Source organism: Lampetra planeri, chromosome 32, assembly GCF_965212315.1.
Source record: "Lampetra planeri chromosome 32, kcLamPlan1.2.h2, whole genome shotgun sequence".
NCBI lineage: Eukaryota > Metazoa > Chordata > Hyperoartia > Petromyzontiformes > Petromyzontidae > Lampetra > Lampetra planeri.
The window spans coordinates 3,823,158-3,842,557 of NC_136138.1; the positions used below are offsets into that span (position 1 = coordinate 3,823,158).

General features: G+C 53.1%; 1 protein-coding gene across 4 annotated transcripts; it reads right to left on the reverse strand.

The window, feature by feature from the left end:
- Positions 1–1,376: 1,376 nt before the first annotated feature.
- LOC144729323 (peregrin-like) lies at positions 1,377–17,261 on the reverse strand. Of its 4 annotated transcripts, XR_013587693.1 has the most exons (13): positions 15,106–17,261; positions 12,190–12,346; positions 11,145–11,276; positions 10,374–10,502; positions 9,228–9,540; positions 7,441–7,788; positions 6,302–6,592; positions 5,941–6,016; positions 5,503–5,632; positions 5,085–5,224; positions 4,462–4,580; positions 3,323–3,477; positions 1,377–2,416 (listed from the first exon to the last, which is right to left on the reverse strand). XR_013587693.1 is itself a non-coding variant. In XM_078609497.1 (12 exons), the coding sequence occupies exons 1-12, from the start codon at positions 16,956–16,958 to the stop codon at positions 2,236–2,238; spliced, it is 3,948 nt and encodes a 1,315-aa protein (XP_078465623.1). In that variant the 5' UTR covers positions 16,959–17,253; the 3' UTR covers positions 1,377–2,235. The 4 variants fall into 4 exon arrangements, 1 of the variants encoding a protein (XP_078465623.1); XR_013587692.1 differs by lacking the exon at positions 5,941–6,016 and having other exon boundaries at positions 5,085–5,208; positions 15,106–17,259; XR_013587691.1 differs by lacking the exon at positions 5,941–6,016 and having other exon boundaries at positions 5,085–5,214; positions 15,106–17,259.
- Positions 17,262–19,400: the final 2,139 nt, after the last annotated feature.

Here is a 19,400-nt window from a genome sequence, read left to right on the forward strand (position 1 = left end):
CGCGGTGATTAGCGCAGCGCCGTCCGCCGCACATGTTACTCAGACAGACACCCACCCCACACCAACGATGCTTCTCACATTAAGGACTTCCAATAAAATGAAGCACAGCTCTCACACCAACACGACAGAGAGCACTTGTCACGCACGATAAGTCTACCCAGCTAGCCCATGAAACTACCCCCTAGCCATAACTCAACACCAAAATTACTCTTACCGGTAAAACTAACATGAAACTGAACGCAACAATATCCCTGTCAATAACACTCACAACTGCGCTAACACGATCTCTAACACCAACCTAAACCATAATATTAAACATCAATGGTAGGCCTCCCATCTAACCATACCCATATCACGGATTTTACAATACCTACACACCCGTAAACATTAACCACTATACCCTGAGCAATACAACTTATACTAATACCACCCTTAAAAGTAACTATCCACAACACGAATCCTGCAGACACCTCCATCCATAAAACACGACGCTCTAACACGAACCATAACTGTATGAAGAACACTAACCTTAACACTCGCACCTCCACTACCCCGACCTGAAACTGCTAGAGCACTCACAATACCATTGCTAAAACAATTTCTACAACTCATAACAATAACCAGATTCCAAATAACCAAACCCCGACACTTAATCCACGAGTTCGGAGGCTATTTCACTCATCGCTACATGCGGTGGCATAACTTGAGCGGTTCCAATTTCTTAATGTGGTTCAGAAGTTAATTGAGAGAACCCCACTAATTTCGGGTGGGTTATGAAATACATCACTTTTATTGGCCATATGAACACATCGGTATGGGTCAAGTTTTGTGACCGGTGGTGGTATTGGCTTTTGCTACGACCCATCGATTGACATCCCAGCTTAATCCCCATTCTTGTCGTATCCGATTACACTTTAAATATTTTGCCCTAAATTACGACTGCTTTGGATAAGACAACTAGGAGAAAATACCACAACGGGTGTTTTTTTAAATCGGCGAGCTCCTTTTAATGTATGGCACTTTATTATTACATAATCCTTAAAAGTTTAAACATGTTATTCTTAAAACGATACTTGACAACCATGATGATTTTTCTTTGCGTCAGCCTACCATCCTTGGAACACTGGGCAAAACTCTCAGGGCCCTCGGTCCAAAATACTTATTTTTAATATTTATATCTTATATATTTCATCTTCCCACAAAAAATGCAAACTGGAAACATCTCAGCTATGTTATTGCTTAATTTTATCGAACTGTCGTTCACTTATCTACACATAGAAAACTAATAGCACAGTAGTCACTTTATATTCATCTTACTGACAAAAGTGTAGATATCAGGAGACGAGCTGGAGAGCAAACCACACATCTGTACGAAATTAAACGATTTCATCACATTTATTGGTTTGAAACAAAACTGACAGTCTGCACTGTGATGAAATAAAACATGAAACAAATATAGAGATATTTCCATAAACCACTTTCCAACTAGTCAAGCACCTTATAAAAATTACTATCAATCAAAGCACTCGTTTCTACAATAAATATAAAGTACAGACTGCCAGAACAGTACATTTAACATTTCTACTTTAGGTCCCCAGTACTTCACAAAATAAAAGACCAGAACAGAGTACAGCCAGATGGTGACAGTAAAAAATAATGCAGGTATAAAAATACAGTTTACCAGATCATGCACATTTAACAAAAGTCACATCACTTTTCATTAGACAATGTGTCAAAAAACAGAGAGTTCAAGTGAATAGTTCGGATACCACAGATATAACGCGGGCGCCGCCTTCTGTTTAAGAGGGCTGTGAAGAATAATATACACACTCTGTAAAACCAAAGTCCATCCATAAGAAGGCATCTTTACAGCGTCGCCACTTGGAAAACAAAGAGCGCGTAAAAGCGAGAATTTAAAACACCTTTGTACAGCAACAAGTACAAGTGGCGTTGCCGTGACGGCACAACACATCTGCGCTCCCGCGGGCTTCACTGGCTGAAGTCCTTTAAAATCAGGCGAGGCGGGCAGACGGTGGCGGCAGTAGTCGGGAGATGCTGCCGCGTGGGACCCAGGGAGCGGTGTGGGCCCCGGCACAGTCAGGCCACCACACACCGAACAGCCTCCCCTACTACTGGAGCAGAAGTCTGTGGCGCCGCGGCCAGAGCTCACTTTCATCAGTGATTGAGGTAAGGCGGGGAAATACGCAGGGTCGGGGAGCGCAGGAAGGCGCTCGCTCACTCGACGTCGCTCGAGTCACTGTTCTCTCCCTGCACTCGGCTCCGGTGGGTCATGGCACGGTCGTAGGCGATCTGCACGGACTTGCGGATGTTGGACTTGCGGCCCTCCATCATCTTCAGCTTGTCCAGGCTCTCCTCGATGCCCAGCGGCATCAGCTTGGAGCGTGGGAGCCACTGCCTGCCAACGCCGACGCACACACGGGGCTGTTGAGTACGTGCGCTCCACGCGGCTCAACGCCGACACATCGTCGATGCACGTAAACATGCGTGGTCACACGCAATTGGGGCTTGCCACACAGCATTCGAATTCCCTGTCCTCGTAATGGACACATGCATAAATATTCCAGAGCAGGTGAGTCCACCCACGTGTCCGAGACAGACCTCTAGTTATATGACCAAGCAAGAACCCACGACCGGAGGGCGAACCAACATAATCCATTGATGCGTTGTACCTATACCCGTATGTATGTTGAACTTATTTTGCACCGTACATAGCCAACCATCCTAATTGGAGGTGCAGGGGGAAGGACAGCTGAACACAAAAAGCAGTTCTAAATAAATTAGTTTTCAATTTATATTTACAAGTGCATAGCTTCTAGTGTCTTCCTAATATGGAAAGGCAGAGCATTCCAGATAGCCACTCAAGTGCATCTCAAAGCGCACGAGGCCGTGACCGTCTTTGTTTGATGGTTCGTTTGCGCGATGGTTCGTGCTCCAGAAAGGCATTTTGGTTCATTTGTGGCAAGAACTTTGTGTCATGAGCACGACCTTAGAATGTGTTCGTTCAGCAACCGGAAGCCAATGCAGCTCGGTGAGCACTGGACACACATGGTCGGATCTTGCAGTACCCGTTATGACACGTGCCTAAGAATGTTGTATACGCTGCAGCTTGCTAATGTTTTTGTTTCTCATCACCAACCAGCACTAACCAGCGTGACAGAAGTGGTCAATTATATCTCACGACCCACACATTCCTCATCCACCATTCGGCTTACAAAGCGCTGTACATGCACAAGCTCTGAACTATCAGAGAAGTGGGCACATCGGCAATGGGACGAGCGCTCGTGCGATCACGGGAACTCACCAGGTGCGCTTGTTGTCAAAAAACAGCACCAGGAAGAGACTCTCCCCAGCCTCGGCCGCCATCGCCTCGCCCAGCGTCAGCACGTCCATCGGCGGCAGCGGGATCGGCACACTGTTGTGGTAGAAGCCTTCCCGAGGGATCTTTGGGTCAATTATCTACAACGAGCAAGTAAGTCGAGGGGCGGTTAACAAGGAATTTGAAAAGCAATAAATGTACGTATAACTGCTGTGTGTGTGTGTTGGGTGTCGACAAGCCATTCTATTGCGTCTGGTGTCAAGACAGATACTAATTGATCGGCGATGCGTGCGATTGATTACATTTCACGGCAGTCAAAATTAAGACTCGCAGAGAAATGTACGACTCGCAAAGATACCCAGACCTGCATATACAAAACGATGTGATGGGTTGCTCTTCACCGCAGTCATATTTAGGCTGAGACTCCTTCGTTCCCCATTTATGTAAAAGGTAGCTACACCTTCCATGTGTAGTTCTGACAGTTATGATTATGTGTTTACCCAGGAAATGTGAACTACCTCGCCTGGTATACAGGAGGTCGTGAATTCGATCCCGACCCAGAGACCTGTATGTTTAGAGTTTGCATGTATCTTCCCATGGATGTGTGGATTTTTCTCCAGGTCCTCGAGTTATTCCCTCCACATTTAGAAACATGCGTTTAGAGTATTTGGGTGCCGGTATATATTTCCACATGGTGATAAGCTACTTCGTTGAACTATCATTTGTGGCCAGGTCACTTCTGAAAACGAGCTCAGTGGGCCTTATCTGGTAAAATAAAAATAGTTTCTAGTTTCGTTTTAGAGTCAAGATTTTTGTTATGAGGGTTCTGTCAGGTTTTTCACAGCAGTAGGCAACGTTGATATGTACAATCCCAATTGTGTAATTTGCAGGTAACATCTTAGCATTGTGACGTCTGGATATGGCAGGAAACCAGGTGGAAATCTATGACGAACAAAGGGAGAACGTACAAACTCCACACAAAGGCATCCGAGTCGGAGCTCAGGCCTTGCATGCAGTGAGACACAAGTGTTACCACTGCACCACCCTGCTGACACTGCAATGAAGTGTCTTTTGAGATAGCCAGTGCTGGCGGTGTGTTGTATCGCCGTGAAGCTGTCCCTCACCAGTGCGGGGTAGGATGGGTAGCCCCGACACTTTGCCCAAACCAGGTCGAGCGGTTCCATTGGCGTGTCAACGTCTTCGGAGAACCAGATGTTCGGCCGGTTGGGTCCCTTCAGGTTAGCTGTGAGCGAGGGAGGTGCGAAGACGGGTGCAAAGATCAATTTTGAGGATTGTTTACGTTACTACAGAACCAAACAACCTACACCATTAATGCTTAAAGGGTCTACGAATGATGCGTGGCATTTTCACACGACTAAAATCACCAGTGGCAATCTGCAAAATATAATGCAATGTCTCCCAGCTCAAATGAGCAGAGGGTAGAATGTCCTCCTGTAAAATACTCCAAATCGTTTAAACATTCAAACTTTAAAGAGCGATTGATGGTGACCAAACTTGACAATGCATGACCACCTCTCATGATAAAAATGTCAGTTTTTCTATGAACCAATTAAAACAATCATTGTGCAATCTTGTATCCTAATGCAATGGCAATAACATATGGCAAACTATTCAACCAGAAGTGCATTATATTATCAGAGACAACCTATGCAATACTCACACGGAAACTCAAAAGAATCACATCATCCAAAGTTGCTCTGTTGCTCGATGCGCATGGCACACGTACCTGTGGATTTCCCCAGCCCTTTCTTGCCCCGTCCACACTGCGCCTCTGGGTCCGAGAACGCGGGCAGGTCTCCGTTTTCTATCGTGCCATCGTCCGGACCGTGTCCCCGCTTTCCTTGTCCGTTCTTTTTCTCGGAGCCGCTGTGCAGACACGCACACACACTTAGCGATGGCTCGAGTAACAGCGCGCGTGCACCTGCCTGCGCCTTGTGGATGCCACACAACAAGCAGTGCTATCCCGGAGCAACCTACAATGCTCAACCCGATCACCATTAACGCACGCGTCTACACACGTCACTCACAACTACAGAATATTTACATTGGTGCATGTACAATTAAGTTAAATGACTGCAGCCTGGAGAACAATGCACTGTACTGATAGCAGTGAACATGGCGATTGAAACCCTTTAAGCCCTCACCTGCTGTGGTCGCTGCTGTTGAAGCTTGAGCCAGAGTCGGAGTCGGAGCCGCAGGAGAGACGATGCATCTCACTGTGATTAGAGCGCGGCTCCTCGCCATCCGAGCCGTTCTCATAGCCATTGCTCAGCCCTGTGGACGGGACAACCCCAGTTGAGGCAACGTTACCACCTCCTCGGGTCTCCACATGCGGGTGGAGCTCCGTTCCAACAATAGCAACATCCAACCAGTAGGGATAAACAGGATAATACCACCACCACCACCACTACCACCAGGTTCAGCCCAGGTTGTGCAAGTGAGCGAGTGCCTTGATGAAAAGTCCCAGCATGCTTTCTCAATCCTTTCTCTAATGACACAGCTGTAACTAGAAACGGGTGTTGTGGGTATAGTATATATCGTTGCGCGTGAACGCTTGTACTGAAGACGAGTGCGCGATTTACCGTGGTGCACCTGGGCCTGCCTGCGCCTGTGCGAGAGTGTGGCATCATCTGGACGGCCGGCAACACTGCACGGTTCCTTAACCACGGGGTGGCAAGACACGGCACGACTAGTCAGCTCTCCTGCCGTGGCCTTCAAAAAAATAACAGTGGCGGCGGCTCCCCGCCTACAGAGCCATTAACACGCGACCCGCACGCCCAAGCACAACTGCATCCCTAGGCAACTCTGCAAGACTGCCCCCAAAAAAATCAGTAGCTCTGTACAGACGCTGACTTCAGTCTAACGATTGAGTACGCGGACACAGTGTGGTGATGGGTGCGGCGTGTGCTCGTTGGGATGTCGCCGCCACGCCCGGCCGCGTACCATTGTGCATGTGTGTGCTCGTGGCGCCGGCATCCGTGTCCGAGCATGCGCTGGAGCTGCGCGCGCGCTTCCTAGAGTTGGCGGCGGGGGAAACGTCATTGGAGGTGGCGTTGGCGGCAGCATCCCCCGCTCCCTGCCCGCCCTCGGCGCTGTCTGCGCACGTGTCGGGGTCCGCGTGCCGGCTTGCGCGGCCGGGGCCTCGTCGCGTGCCCCCTCGGCACTTGCGAGTGAAGAGCACTGAGGTGCGCCGGCCGACGTCCGACACGGGCGAGGACTGCGAAGTCGCCGAGTCTGCGGGGAAGGCGCGCGCCGCAAGCGAAGACGCACAGGGTCAAGCTTACAGTCGCGTACCCGCAGCTTAGTTTAAGTTTGTTGTCCTTCTCCCGCACCTCAGATTATCATGGTTGGTTACAAAGGGTGCAAAAGAAGTTCAGCATACATACATACACAGCTGCCTACACCAAGGCCAGACTAAACACTTTCAAAACACAAAATCTGTGGCACTCTAATCCACTCCACACGCTCTCCGTTTCATCAACCAAAGCTTTCTACCAAAGCACCGATCGACCTTTGCTCAGTGGGAGTTGGGAAATTCTATAATGCTGCCCCCCAACTCCCTTCCCCCTGCCATCAGTCTTGTTGACTTGTTATCCCTTTTTCAATTCCAAACTCAAGACCTTGTTTTCTCCACCTTTGACTGATTATTAATAGATGTACAATCGATTTCATTGGGCATTCACATTCTCAGCATAACTTACAGCAACCCGCTACTATTCATTAATGTTTACCACGTAGAATGTCCATCTGGATGTGTCGTCTGAGTTGCTATAAAGCACTGCATGCATACATTACAATGAACATATACTCAGGATCCATGCATCGAATGGTGAAAAAAATTTACATTTTTTTAGCGGGTTCATGTGACTCCTGCAATCCAAAGCAGGTTCCACATTCAACACAATACAAACACATCACCAACTCTAGAATTTAACCATGACCCCCAAACCAAAACTTGAATCAGAAGTTTATTTCCTGAGTAAAGCCCATTGAGCTAAGAAGCTCTTTTTCAAGGGCTGAACAGCTTCGCGAGGCAAATCGTTACATGCCCAGTTTCTGGTGCCCAGCACTTGTTGACCCACCTTTGTTGCCGTCAGCGCCAATGGCCGGCGGCGTGGTGGCGACAGCGGTGCTGGCCGCCTCCTCGCCAACGCCGTTTGCGCGTGTCCTCGTCACCGGGCTACACAGCTCCCCGTTGCTCCTTTGCTGGGCCCCACCGCTGCTACCGCTGCTGCCCCGCCTTGTGCCCTCGTGGTGTGTCGACATCTTTCGCCTCACCACGTTTATCTCCTTGCGCAGGAGTTTGGCGCGGCGCGAGCGCGCACCGCCCAGGCGCATGCTCGTCGTCAAGTCCAGCTTTTCGAGCAGCTCCCGCAGCTGCTCCTCCAGCGACATGTGCACCCGGTTCTCCGCCAGCAGCAGGTTGTCCACTGCACACGCGGTCACATGGGCGCACGCAACACGCTGTAGCGCACGCAACACGCTGTAGCACACGCAACACTCTGTGGTGCACGCACGCGTGGTCACACGCAGTAACGTACCCATGCAGTGGCGCCTACGCACGTTGCAACGCACGCGCACGCAGCGATGCTCGTGTATGCGGCCACACACTTTGTAACGCATTCGCACTTCCGTACACCAGTGCACAGTGGCACACAGAGCTGGGTAATCCATTTATGTGATTAATTACTCCACCGACTATCAGTCCCGTTGAATGAATTGGACAGCTTGAACACAGCTGGTAAATAAGCCTCACCTGTTCCGGCGTGTACCGCTGGACGGGAGGTGATGGGCGAGGCTTGGCCAAGTCACCAGCATTATCAGCCGCGTCACGCAGGGAGTGGCTCCTAGGGGGTTTCCCGCCTTAGGGAGGCAGGATATGGGGGCCGCCACCATTTTTAAAAGTAATCGATCACAAAAAAGTAGTCGATTACAACTTTTATTTTGGTGGTGAATTGACTTGACCGACAAATCGAGCCAGCTCTAGCGGCACACGAGTACGAGCGCGCGTCAAAACAAAGGCGCACCTTTGTGTGCCTCCACCCCTAACGGAAGCGACAACATCCACACTCCATTCACACCGCGGTCTTCACAAACCCGCACCAACCAGCGTGGTGAAGTATGGTCAAACAAGCCACTATAAACGGCACTGCATGGGAAGACCCTAATCCAGAAGTGGATTTGGAAAGAACTTAACGTGCACGAACTGTATCTGTGTGTACAGGGGCTACTTAATGGTTGAATAGTTCTGTAGCTTCATCTATAATTGTAATCTGATAAGTCTAAGCAAAATTCTGTCCGAGCCAACTTACACTTCAGGAAATTGATAATTTAAGCATGATTTACATTGATGCAACATTTGGTTCCGATTTATATTTGCATCATTGCCGTAGCTTATTTAATTCGTTTTTCTTATCATTTTGTTGATCCAGTCTAATTGCAAATGAGGATAGCTTCATTGCAAACAACACATCCTTTTCTCTTTTGAGTTCTCACCTGGTTAAAGAAAGGCAACTGTCGTGTGTAACCTGCAAGAGTGATCATATTACTCTCTGATCAAAGGGTGACCAGGTTTTGGGTAACTCTTTGATCAATACGACCATTATAGGGACACAATTTTATACAAAAATGAAATTTATATTGGATCACCTTTACAGGAGTTATCGCGACTCCCCCATATGTTGAACTTCTTTCGCACGGCACTTAACCAACCGTGCTATCGGAGGTGCGCGGGGGAAGGACAAACTAAACGCCAAAAGCTATTGTAAAGAAATGACTCCCCCGCTACAGAGCGACAGAGCTAATGCTTTCAAGGCTGTTAACCTTCATTGGAAAGTGTTCAAAACGACTGCTATGGCCGGAATCGCACCTTCCTCCCACTTGAGCACGGGCGGCTCGATGAACAGCGGTGCCGTGGGCAGGTGCATGCCAGTGGCGTAGTCGAAGCCAATCTTCTCGGCCTGCCGCCGGGCCTGCCGCAGGATGGCACCCCCCTGGTCGCGTAGCCGCACGGCCGCCTTGTAGAAGATGGTGTCCTTGCTGTTGTACTGCATGCAGTTTGCCACGATCAGGTCGAAGTCGTTCTCAAAATCGTCCAGCGTGCAGTAGCCGTGCGCCTCCATGCGCGCCCGCATGCCCGAGAAGTCCATGGGCTTCTTGATGTAGTCCAGGTAATCCGGGACCTCAAATAAAAACACAATGATGATGATAATTATTTGGTTTTTCCTGTGGGTTTTCTCCAGGTACTCCGGTTTCCTTCCACATTCATTAATCGAGTTGGCCAGACATCCCAATATGACACCACAGAGCTTGGAAAATTGTTTGGCGCCATTTCTGGCCGCCGCCCGTGCCTCCTTGTTGTCTCTCTCTGTTTGTGTCTGTGTGTCTCCGTGTCTGTGTTTTGTCTCTCTCTCAAATTTAGTTATACCTGATGACGACTGCTTGTGTTGCAATCGAAATTTCGTATTCTATTGTTTAATTTATTTTCTTTCAACATGACTTTACAGAAAGAACCAAAGAGAAAATTTACTTTCACAACAATATTTTAGCCTGCTGGTGGCGCACGCCTTTAATCCAGCACTACGGAGGCAAAGGTTGGTGGATCACACAAATGTTTGGAAACTTCCTTCCCATGGCCATAGAGGTGCCATACCCTGGCATGTTAGAAGGCAGTTACGCAAATGGACCAATCTCCATCTGTTTCCATCTGCACGGGGTAGTATTGTACCCTCACGTACGTTGGTTTTCTCTGTGTGCTCCGGTTTCCGCAAGTATAAACACTCAGAAAATGGCTGGAAACATCTCAAAATAAAATAAAAACCCAATGCAGGACCCTCCTGAAAGAGTCATTGGACTTCCATGTAGCTTTCCTGGATAAACAAGTAATTATTTTAACCAATCACGGTTAAATCTATTAAATGAAGACACCACTTAGTTCACGAGCTCCATTACGACAGTAATTTTGTACTAAAATGCAAAGCGTGGTGACGAGGCTCATACAAGAACTGAAGCTCACCTCCTCTATGGACACGGGCTCAGCAAAGATGTTGTTGGTGTCCCTCTCCTGCAGCTGTTCAAGTGACCTCCGCAGCAGGACCAGGAAGGGCGTCAGCTGCATCTCCAGCACCGCCTGCTGCACCTTGATCTGTGGCAGCAGCAAAAGCAATGCACCGAGGGCCCAGGTTAACACCTCTGCGTCGTACGAGAAGCATAAAACCGAGTACACTGCATCAATGCATGTGTGTTATGTGCAGCCAGGTCAATGGGCGAGGAGTGTAAACATATGGGCACTATGTCTAATGATGCACACAACATATAAATGCAATAAATAATTAACTCATAATTCGTAAACAAAGCAAGGACAGAGCTTAATTTCAGCCTGGTCCGTGTCCCTGAAAATATTTCCACACCAAGCATACCACATCCATTACACATTTGGCTTTGGCTACAAGTAACATGCCTATTCCAGTGTACAAGTGAGCCAGAAAATATTCAGAGGGAAGATAAGCCCTGGGCACACCATATCCAGTATAACTCTCATCACTATGGCTCTAGCAACAAGTTACTTGTCTACTCCAATGCACCAGTGACATGAACATTTTTTTTCAAGAAATGAATCCCAGAGCATGGCAAACATGCCACTCAGTCAACAAAATTTGAGCTTCCTAAACCCAACCAAGGGGGAGGGGGGGGTTAAAACACACATCCCCATCAGTCAAGCCAGCAGAAACCACTACTCGTGTAACCAAGTGCGTCTGCATGCACACGTCCCCGCTGAGAGCCGCACCTGTTCCCGCTTGAGTTTCTCTCGCTTGCGGATGAGCTCGATGAGCAGACGCGCGCGCTCCAGGTCTTGCCGCAGCCTCTGCCAGTACTTGAGCTGCTCCTTCAGGGCGCTGTTCTTCTCGTCGTTCTCTCGCTGCCAACAAAAAACAAGTTTATCGACATGTAAAGTAAGTCCTCGAAGGCCGCATCTTTCATTATTAACTGACATCTCTTTGCTTACTTTGAGTAATGTAACAATGCATTGATTTATTCTAGATTTGAAGCTTTCGTGACTGCAAGGATTCATACTCTTAGTTTTTTCGGTAAAGTCACGTAGGTAAAAAATTTAATTAATAAAAATAAAGTAATAAACATCACGACGTTTCGGAGGCAACACAAGTCTCCGTCATCAGGTGGGACCGTCACAGCCAGATTCGCTGTATCACTTGATATCACTTGATACAGCAAATCTGGCTGTGACGGTAACACCTGATGACAGAGACTTGTGTTGCCTCCGAAACGTCGTGATTTATTTTATTTTTATTAATTTAAATTTAATTTTTTACCTACGTGACTTTACCGAAAAACTAAGAGTATAATGCATTGATTTGTCAATTAAAATACATTCCCATGCCGAGGATCAATATATTTACTTGTGTAGGTGAAAACTGAATTATATTTGTTTTCAAATTAGAAGCAAACGCTTTGGTAAAACTACAAAGCAGACCAAAAAAATGTTCAAATATAAACTCTGACGCCAAGACAACTATTTGCTGGGCTGGGTAGATAGAATAATTTAATGCACGGTTACTTCAATGTGTATTTAGAAGCAGCTCTGCAAAGAAGCTTCTGGCACGTGCAGCGAAACGTTGGACATCACGCCCGAAAATGCGGTACAACCCGAGAATCACATCTGAGAGCTGCAGAGCACAGCGGCAGCAGCCCACGCAACCACAATTATAAACGTTCGGAACCTGTAATCAAAATTGCACAGCTCGTGCAGCCGACACAAACAAGACGTTCCCAGAGGAGCGCCCGCTGCGGGCAAACACGGCGCGAGCGCTCACCTGCTCGGCGCTCCGCTGGGACTGCAAGTGCGACTGCAGCCTCCTCAGCAGGGGCACGCCGTTCCTCGACTGCCTCTTCAGCGTCCAGTAGCTCTGCAACCTCGTCATGAACTCCTTTTTCCTCTGCATCGTTACCCGGCTCACTATCTTCTTCAGCCTGCGGTCACATGATAGAGGGTTAGGGTATTTGGCACGACCGTGTGTCTGGGCTGCCACCAAATCCGGTTAATGGTCAAGCGCACACGGCCATGCAAAACAACCTTATACGAGCACGCACACAGTCTAACTGCGTGTCAATAGGAGGCATTAAGTACATGAACAGAAGGTAAAGGTGCAGCCCTACAATTTCCGGAACGCACCACTGCTGGCAGAAAGGTGTCCACCAGAGAGAGCTCGAGAGAACCCATCTAGAGGGTCTCATGACCTACTCTTTCACGTGGTCCATACGTCTGTAGGTGAAGGTACAGTACTCACACTTCACCACACCATACACTACCCATTTCTACTGCTGGGTGACAGATGTCATAAACTTTCCCAATGTTTCAACTGTCAAGCTAGGAGATTGAACTGGTGACCAACAGTGCTAACAATTACTACACCACGGCCAACTTCAATCATTAACACATACATAAATACAGCAGTGACGCTCTGGCTGTCAAAGCAAAACAACATGGTCCATTTGAACATGTTCATTTTTTCCAATATTTACCTGGTTCGACAAGGCTGAATTAGTTACATGACGTCATAAAGTAAAGTCATAAAAAACAAATATTACAGGTACGGCTACATTTTGCCAGGCGGCTATCGTGAACATGGATAACGACAACCCATTAACAACCTCGACACCACTGTACAACATCTCAAAGGGCGAGTCCAGAGTAAGTTCGTTTGCGGTGCTGCCTGTGTAAACAGCCACCTTTACACCTGTGATGTTTGCCGTCCACTGGGGGGAACAATTGAATGCTTTCTCAACGAGAACCTGACGTGAAAAACAGCCTCAACAGCCACGCTTAATACTGTTCACCGAGTCTCTCCAAATAATGCTGTTAACGTTTCCTACTGTCGATATATTTTGGTTGCACGTTAGGGTTGGATACGGCCTCATATCGGAAAATGTGGTGCTACAATGCTCACTCCACCATATTTCCCAAACATGTTCTGTGGCAATAACTCTTCCCTCCCCAAGCCTGCCTAATCTCTCTGTGGAAATAGCATCAGCAGCCAACGAGGAATGCAACAACACTGATAATTACGACATCGAGCTAAGTATACAAAATGCAAGCACACCCGTTCCCTATAACTCGTCAACATTGCAACTGTCTAAAACAACAAAATCTTCAATCATTGATTGATTTCTCACTGAATATGTTTTGAGTCACCGCAAGAAAGTGGTACGTAAAGTGACTAGCAGCCAGTCATGGCAGGATGAATACTGGAAACTGGATGTGGTGTGCTGGGTGCGGGAACTATTTTTCTGGGTTGCTGACCCAGGCAGAACTGGCTGAATTTAAGCCATGGATGCAATAATGCCCACAACCAAAGGTGTTACCCTAAAACGCTACTACTATCGTTTGCAAAACAACTGTAATTCTCTGGGTTGCACCCAACTAAAGCCACAAGAGCTCACGTTTCTGTCTCGCATCAGATTCTTCCTATCAGCTCAACACAGCTGGCTTTCCTGTCGAACACTGCCGGATGTTCCAAAATGCTTAACGAAAAACCTCAATGTTGTCCTTACGTCTCTTCCACGGATGATTTATGCCGCAGCTGGGAGGGGAATGCTCCCAGTTGGTAGTGCGAGAGGACACGGGTCCGGGGTCGCCTCTGGGCCCACGGCCAAAGGCGCCACGCGTGCCATGTGCTTACATATTCTCCGCCTAGCTTTTTTAAACACACTGTTGGGCCAAGTGCTGTCTGCGACCACCTATTCAGGCCCACAAGGCACACGACGGGGGGGGTGAGTGAGTGGCCAGCAAGACGCCATGTGAGCGCACACACACACGCACGCCTTTTGGGGTCAATCCCACTGCGCGCCCCGGGGCTTGCTACGCTACTTCCGTGCCGAGGCCAAGGCGTTGTTGTGTGTCGCCACACACGAAACTCGTTCGCGCTCGCTCGCTCGCTGACAAGCCGCCCCTCCGCTAAACAACAGACAATGGCCACCGCCAGGCAGGCAGGCAGCCCCCCCCACACAAAGCCCAAGGAGGCAAACAGAGTTGCCGCTGCCGCCGCCGCCGCCACAACAGCTGCGGGGGGCCTCCTTGCTCGGGGCCACCCAACACCTGGCGTGGTGCGGGGGGTGCTGAGGCGCTCCGATAGCAGCTGCCTCTCTCGTTCGCCCGCGGGATCAGCTTACAACTTTACAGCGACAACAGTTGCGTGTCGCAGCAGCAGCACTTAACACACGAGACTTGCCCGGTAACTTTCCTCTCTCACGAAGTGAGGCACTTTGCAGGCGATATCACACCGACAATGCATTCGAGCGGAGCACGCCCACAGAACCCACTAAAACAGCAGCAGCAATAACCACTTGTGACTTCACTAAACACCCGAAATGCGCCATTGTTAAACGTGGCGGCGATTTCAGGGCGCTGTTGTCTGTCAAGACCGGCTGCACTTTAAAGCACCTCCGAGGTACCCGTTTAAAAAACATTGCACAAAAGTCACACGTGTTGTGTTCACGCACCGACCTCGTGTAGACCACTACACTACGACACATCAAGCGCTGCGGCCCTCCTCATCCTGCCGGGTGAATGAGCCCCCCCCCCACAACACGCGACCCCCGTCGCTCGGCCAAATTCGCTCCCTCGTCCCACCACCCCGACCCCGCAGCTATCCTGCGGAGCGCTCCCACCCACCACCGGCGCCAGGCACCCCACAAACCCCGGGAGAGGGGGGGGGGTTCTGGCCACGCACCTCTGCGGGGGGATGCAGGGCACCGACACCACGGGCACGGCGGCGCGCTTCTCCGCCAGGATCTTGCGCGCCTTCTTCATCTTCTGCCGCGACTTGGCTTTCGCCTTCTTGGCCTTCTCGCTGCTCGCCGCCGAGGCGCCCTTCTTCTCCTCCTCCTCCTCTTCCTCCTCCTCCTCCTCGGGCTCGCTCGACAGCAGCAGCGGCCGGCGCACCGAGCCCGGCGGCGTGTGCACGTCGCAGTAGGCGGTCTTGCGCACGCTGAACGACGCGGCCGCCGACGACGACGACGAACCCGCCACGCCGGAGGCGGCTGCCGCTGCCGCCGCTGCCGCGGCCGCCGCGGCAGCCGACGAGCTCGAACCCCCCGTGGCCCCCGCCGAAGCTGCCGCCGCCGTCGAGGCGGACGAGGAGGAGGATGCGGCGTTGCCCGTCTCGCGCACGGGCTCCATCTTCATGTAGAGTCCCGCCTGCTGGGCGCACGTCACGTGGAAGGCCGTGTAGCAGTTGGCCTTGTGGCACTGGATGCAGGCGCCAGAGCCGCGCTGCTTGCAGATGTAGCACGTGAGCTTCCAGCGCGCCGGCGGGATGTTGTCGATGCTGTCGATGGGCTCCAGGAAGACGGTGTTGGCGAAGCACACCTCGGGGATCCACAGTGCGCACACCACGTGCGCCCAGCGCCCGTCGTCCGTCTGCTTGAAGGCGCCGCCCTTGTTGGGGCACAGCGCGCAGTCCACGGCCCGCGAGGGCGACTGCAGGCAGCGGCGGCACAGCCACTGGCCCTCGGGGATGTAGGGCACCCCGTAGCACTCCTGGTGCACCGCCAGGTTGCACATGTCGCAGAAGAGGATCACGTTGCTGTTCTGGCACTCGCCGTCGTTGCAGATGCAGCAGACGGCGTCCTCGTCGATCAGGGCGTGCGGCCCGCCCTTGTTGCGGCTCTCGAAGTACGACTCCTTCTCGAAGCGGTCCATGAGCAGCTCGAACGCCTCCTGCGACACGGCGCTCGCGCCGCCCGCCTTGCGCTTATCGTTCATCATGTCCAGCCACGCGTAGTCCTCCTCGTCCATGTCGTACTCCACCTCCTCGTCCAGCTCGTCCGCCGACTTCTCGATGTAGCGGTAGTAGGCGGGCGTGCGCGGCGGCGCGTCCGGCGTCTCGTGGTCCAGCAGGCGGAACGACGCCTCGGGCAGCTTGCCCGACGGGCCGCCACCACCACCACCGCCTCCTCCTCCTCCACCCGTGGGACCACCGCCGCCTCCACCGCCTCCACCGCCGCCGTGGCCATGCTGGGCGCCGGCTCCGTCCTTGCGCTGCTTGTCCTTGTGGCGGCTCGGCTTGGCCGGGGTGGGTGGCGGGGCCTGCTGCTGCTGGTGCTGCTCGGTGTTCTCCTTGTTGCTGTTGCACTCGGACAGCTCCTGCGCCGTCAGGTCGTCCTCGGAGATGATCTCGAGCGGGTCGAAGATGTTGATGCGGTGTAGGCGCCCGTCGATGTCCACCTCGACGAGGCGCTGAGCCTGCGCGTAGGTCAGCGTCTCGCGGTTGGGCGAGCGGCTGAACTCGGGCGACGGGGAGCGGCGGCCGCCCACCGTGGAGCGGCTGTAGCGGCCCTTCTTGCGCGGCTTCTTCATGGGCGTGGGCTGTCCCGGGTTCTCGTGGTCGTAGTGGTACAGGTGGTACTCGATACCGCTGTAGCTCTTGTAGATCTTGCCGCAGCTCTCCACGGGGCACTCGTAGGGCGGCTTGGTGGCGCGAAGATTCGTGCAGAATGTCTTCACGTCGAAATCCAGACCCATCGCGCGCGGCGAGGGCAGAGTGAGGTTGGGGGCGCCGCGGCCGCCACCGCCACCGCGCATTCAGGCGCGGGGCCCGGCGCACGGAAAGCTCCCGGTGCCGCGCATCTGTGGCGTGTGTGGGGGGTGGTGGTGGTGGTGTGGTGGTGTGGGGTTGGGGGGGTGCCGAGGGCGAGGGTGCGGCGGGGTAAAGAGGGGTGGAGGGTTAGTGGTGGTGGGGGGGAGCAGTCGTGGGAGGGTTGGTGGTGGAGGGTTGGTGGTGGAGGGTTGGTGGTGGTGGGGGGGGAGCAGTCGTGGAAGGGTTGGTGGTGGAGGGTTGGTGGTGGTGGGGGGGGAGCAGTCGTGGGAGGGTTGGTGGTGGGGGGTTGGTGGTGGTGGGGGGGTTGGTGGTGGTGGGGGAGCAGTGGTGGGAGGGTTGGTGGTGGGGGGTTGGTGGTGGGTGGTTGGTGGTGGGGGGTTGGTGGTGGTGGTGGGGGGTTGGTGGTGGTGGGAGCAGTCGTGGGAGGGTTGGTGGTGGGGGGTTGGTGGTGGGGGGAGCGGTGGTGGGGGGAGCGGTGGTGGGGGGAGCGGTGGTGGGGGGTTGGTGGTGGGGGGTTGGTGGTGGGGGGTTGGTGGTGGGGGGTTGGTGGTGGGGGGTTGGTGGTGGGGGGTTGGTGGTGGGGGGTTGGTGGTGGGGGGTTGGTGGTGGGGAGCAGTCGTGGGAGGGTCCGCGTGCGTGCGCGCTGGGCAGGCTGGCGGCGTGCCGGGCGCGCAGGAGCCGTGGAAGGAGTCGACGGGGGCCGCTCCGCCTCTCCCGACTCTCTAGAGCGAGGCGGCCATGCCGGGCCGCCGCGTCACTCCCCAATCCTCCTCCGCGGCTGCCGCTGCTGCTGCTGTATCCGTGCGCCGCCGACCTACTTCTTCTTCTTCTTCTCCTCTCTCCCACCACTGTTTACGTCTGTGACGTCACTGCACCAAATAATAATTCCCGGGCCACCTCGTCAGAGGCAAAGTTTCGCAATCCAATGACTCCTCGTCACACGAACACCACCCCCACAACCCCAACACAACCTCGTCTTCTCGCGGCGATGGTGGAGAAAGCCGCCGCCCGCTTCTGCTTCTCTGCGAGGAGGACGCGGCCACGGCGGCTCGGCAGGGGGCGAGCGGTCGGTCGGTGTGAGAGACCCGGTCACTGTGCTTCTCCTCCCCTCTCTCTTCCTCCCGAGCCGGGTGGTGGCAGCGCAGAGACGACGACGACGATGAAGAAGAAGAAGACGAAGAAGAGGTGGAGGCGGTAACAGCAGTGGCCGCGGAGTCGCTTAATATGGCGGCTTGGCGCGGGCTCCTCTCCTCACGTTGAGCTCAAACTCCCCTCCCGCCCCGCGCTGAGAAGACGCCAGCGGCCACCAAAAACAACAACGGCGGCAGCAGCAGCAGGCGGCGACAAAAACGACAGCGTCCGATGATGGCGGCGACTGCGACCCTCTCCCTCCCCCCCAGAGCGCCGCGCCTCAGCCGTGAAGGGAGATTACGCGTCGTAGGGTCGCAGCAAAAGAAAAAAACACAATAAAATAACCACGAGTAAAACGAGGCGAGGACGGCGACGACGACGGAGGGTTTTGAGACGGAGAGCGGCGCGGGGACGAAGCGACGGGGCGGCGGGAGATCTTCTTCTCGTCCTCCTCAACGGAGCGAAGCACAGCGCCCGGCGGCCATTGTGGCGAGGCGAGGCGCGAGCCCCTGCGCGCGACCCCGGGAAACCCCGCCCCTTAGCCCAGCCCCTCCCCCCCCCTTAGCCCAGCCCCTCCCCCACCCTTAGCCCAGCCCCTCCCCCCCCCTTAGCCCAGCCCCTCCCCCCCCCTTAGCCCAGCCCCTCCCCCCCCCTTAGCCCAGCCCCTCCCCCCCCCTTAGCCCAACCCCTCCCTTCCTCTAGCCCAGCCCCCCCCCCCTTAGCCCAACCCCTCCCTTCCTCTAGCCCAGGGGTCGGCAACCAAAATAACAAGAAGAGCCATTTCTTTCCAATTCGGTACAAAATTCAGTATTTCAAGAGCCGCAATGCATCTGAGTACATACTGTACATACGTACATATCGTCAAGAAGCAGCCCGTAAAGAGCCGCATGCGGCTCCGGAGCCGTAGGTTGCCGACCCCTGCTCTAGCCCAACCCCTCCCCCCCCCCTTAGCCCAGCCCCTCCCCTCCTCTATCCCAGCCCCCACCCCCCCTTAGCCCAACCCCTCCCCCCCTTTAGCCCAACCCCTCCCTTCCTCTAGCCTAGCCCCTCCCCTCCTCTAGCCCAGCCCCTCTCCCCCTTCTCTAGCCCAGCCCCTCCCCCCCCTTAGCCCAACCCCTCCCCTCTATCCCAGTCCCTCCCCTCCTCTATCCCAGCCCCCACCCCCCACCCCCCCTTAACCCAGCCCCGCCCCTCCTCTAGCCCAGCCCCTTCCCTCTAGCCCAACCCCTCCCCTCCTCTAGCCCAGCCCCCACCCCCCGCATTTCCACCACGAACCCTGCCCCCGCTGTTTGCCC

Coding starts and splice junctions, on each gene's coding strand:
- LOC144729323 (XM_078609497.1), bottom strand. CDS start 16,958: ATGCGCGGTGGCGGTGGCGGCCGCGGCGCCCCCAACCTCACTCTGCCC. Junction 11,277..12,189: donor CCCAGCGGAGCGCCGAGCAG/GTGAGCGCTCGC, acceptor TTTTGTTGGCAG/CGAGAGAACGACGAGAAGAA. Junction 7,789..9,227: donor CGTGCTCAAGTGGGAGGAAG/GTGCGATTCCGG, acceptor CCGCGTGTGCAG/TGGACAACCTGCTGCTGGCG.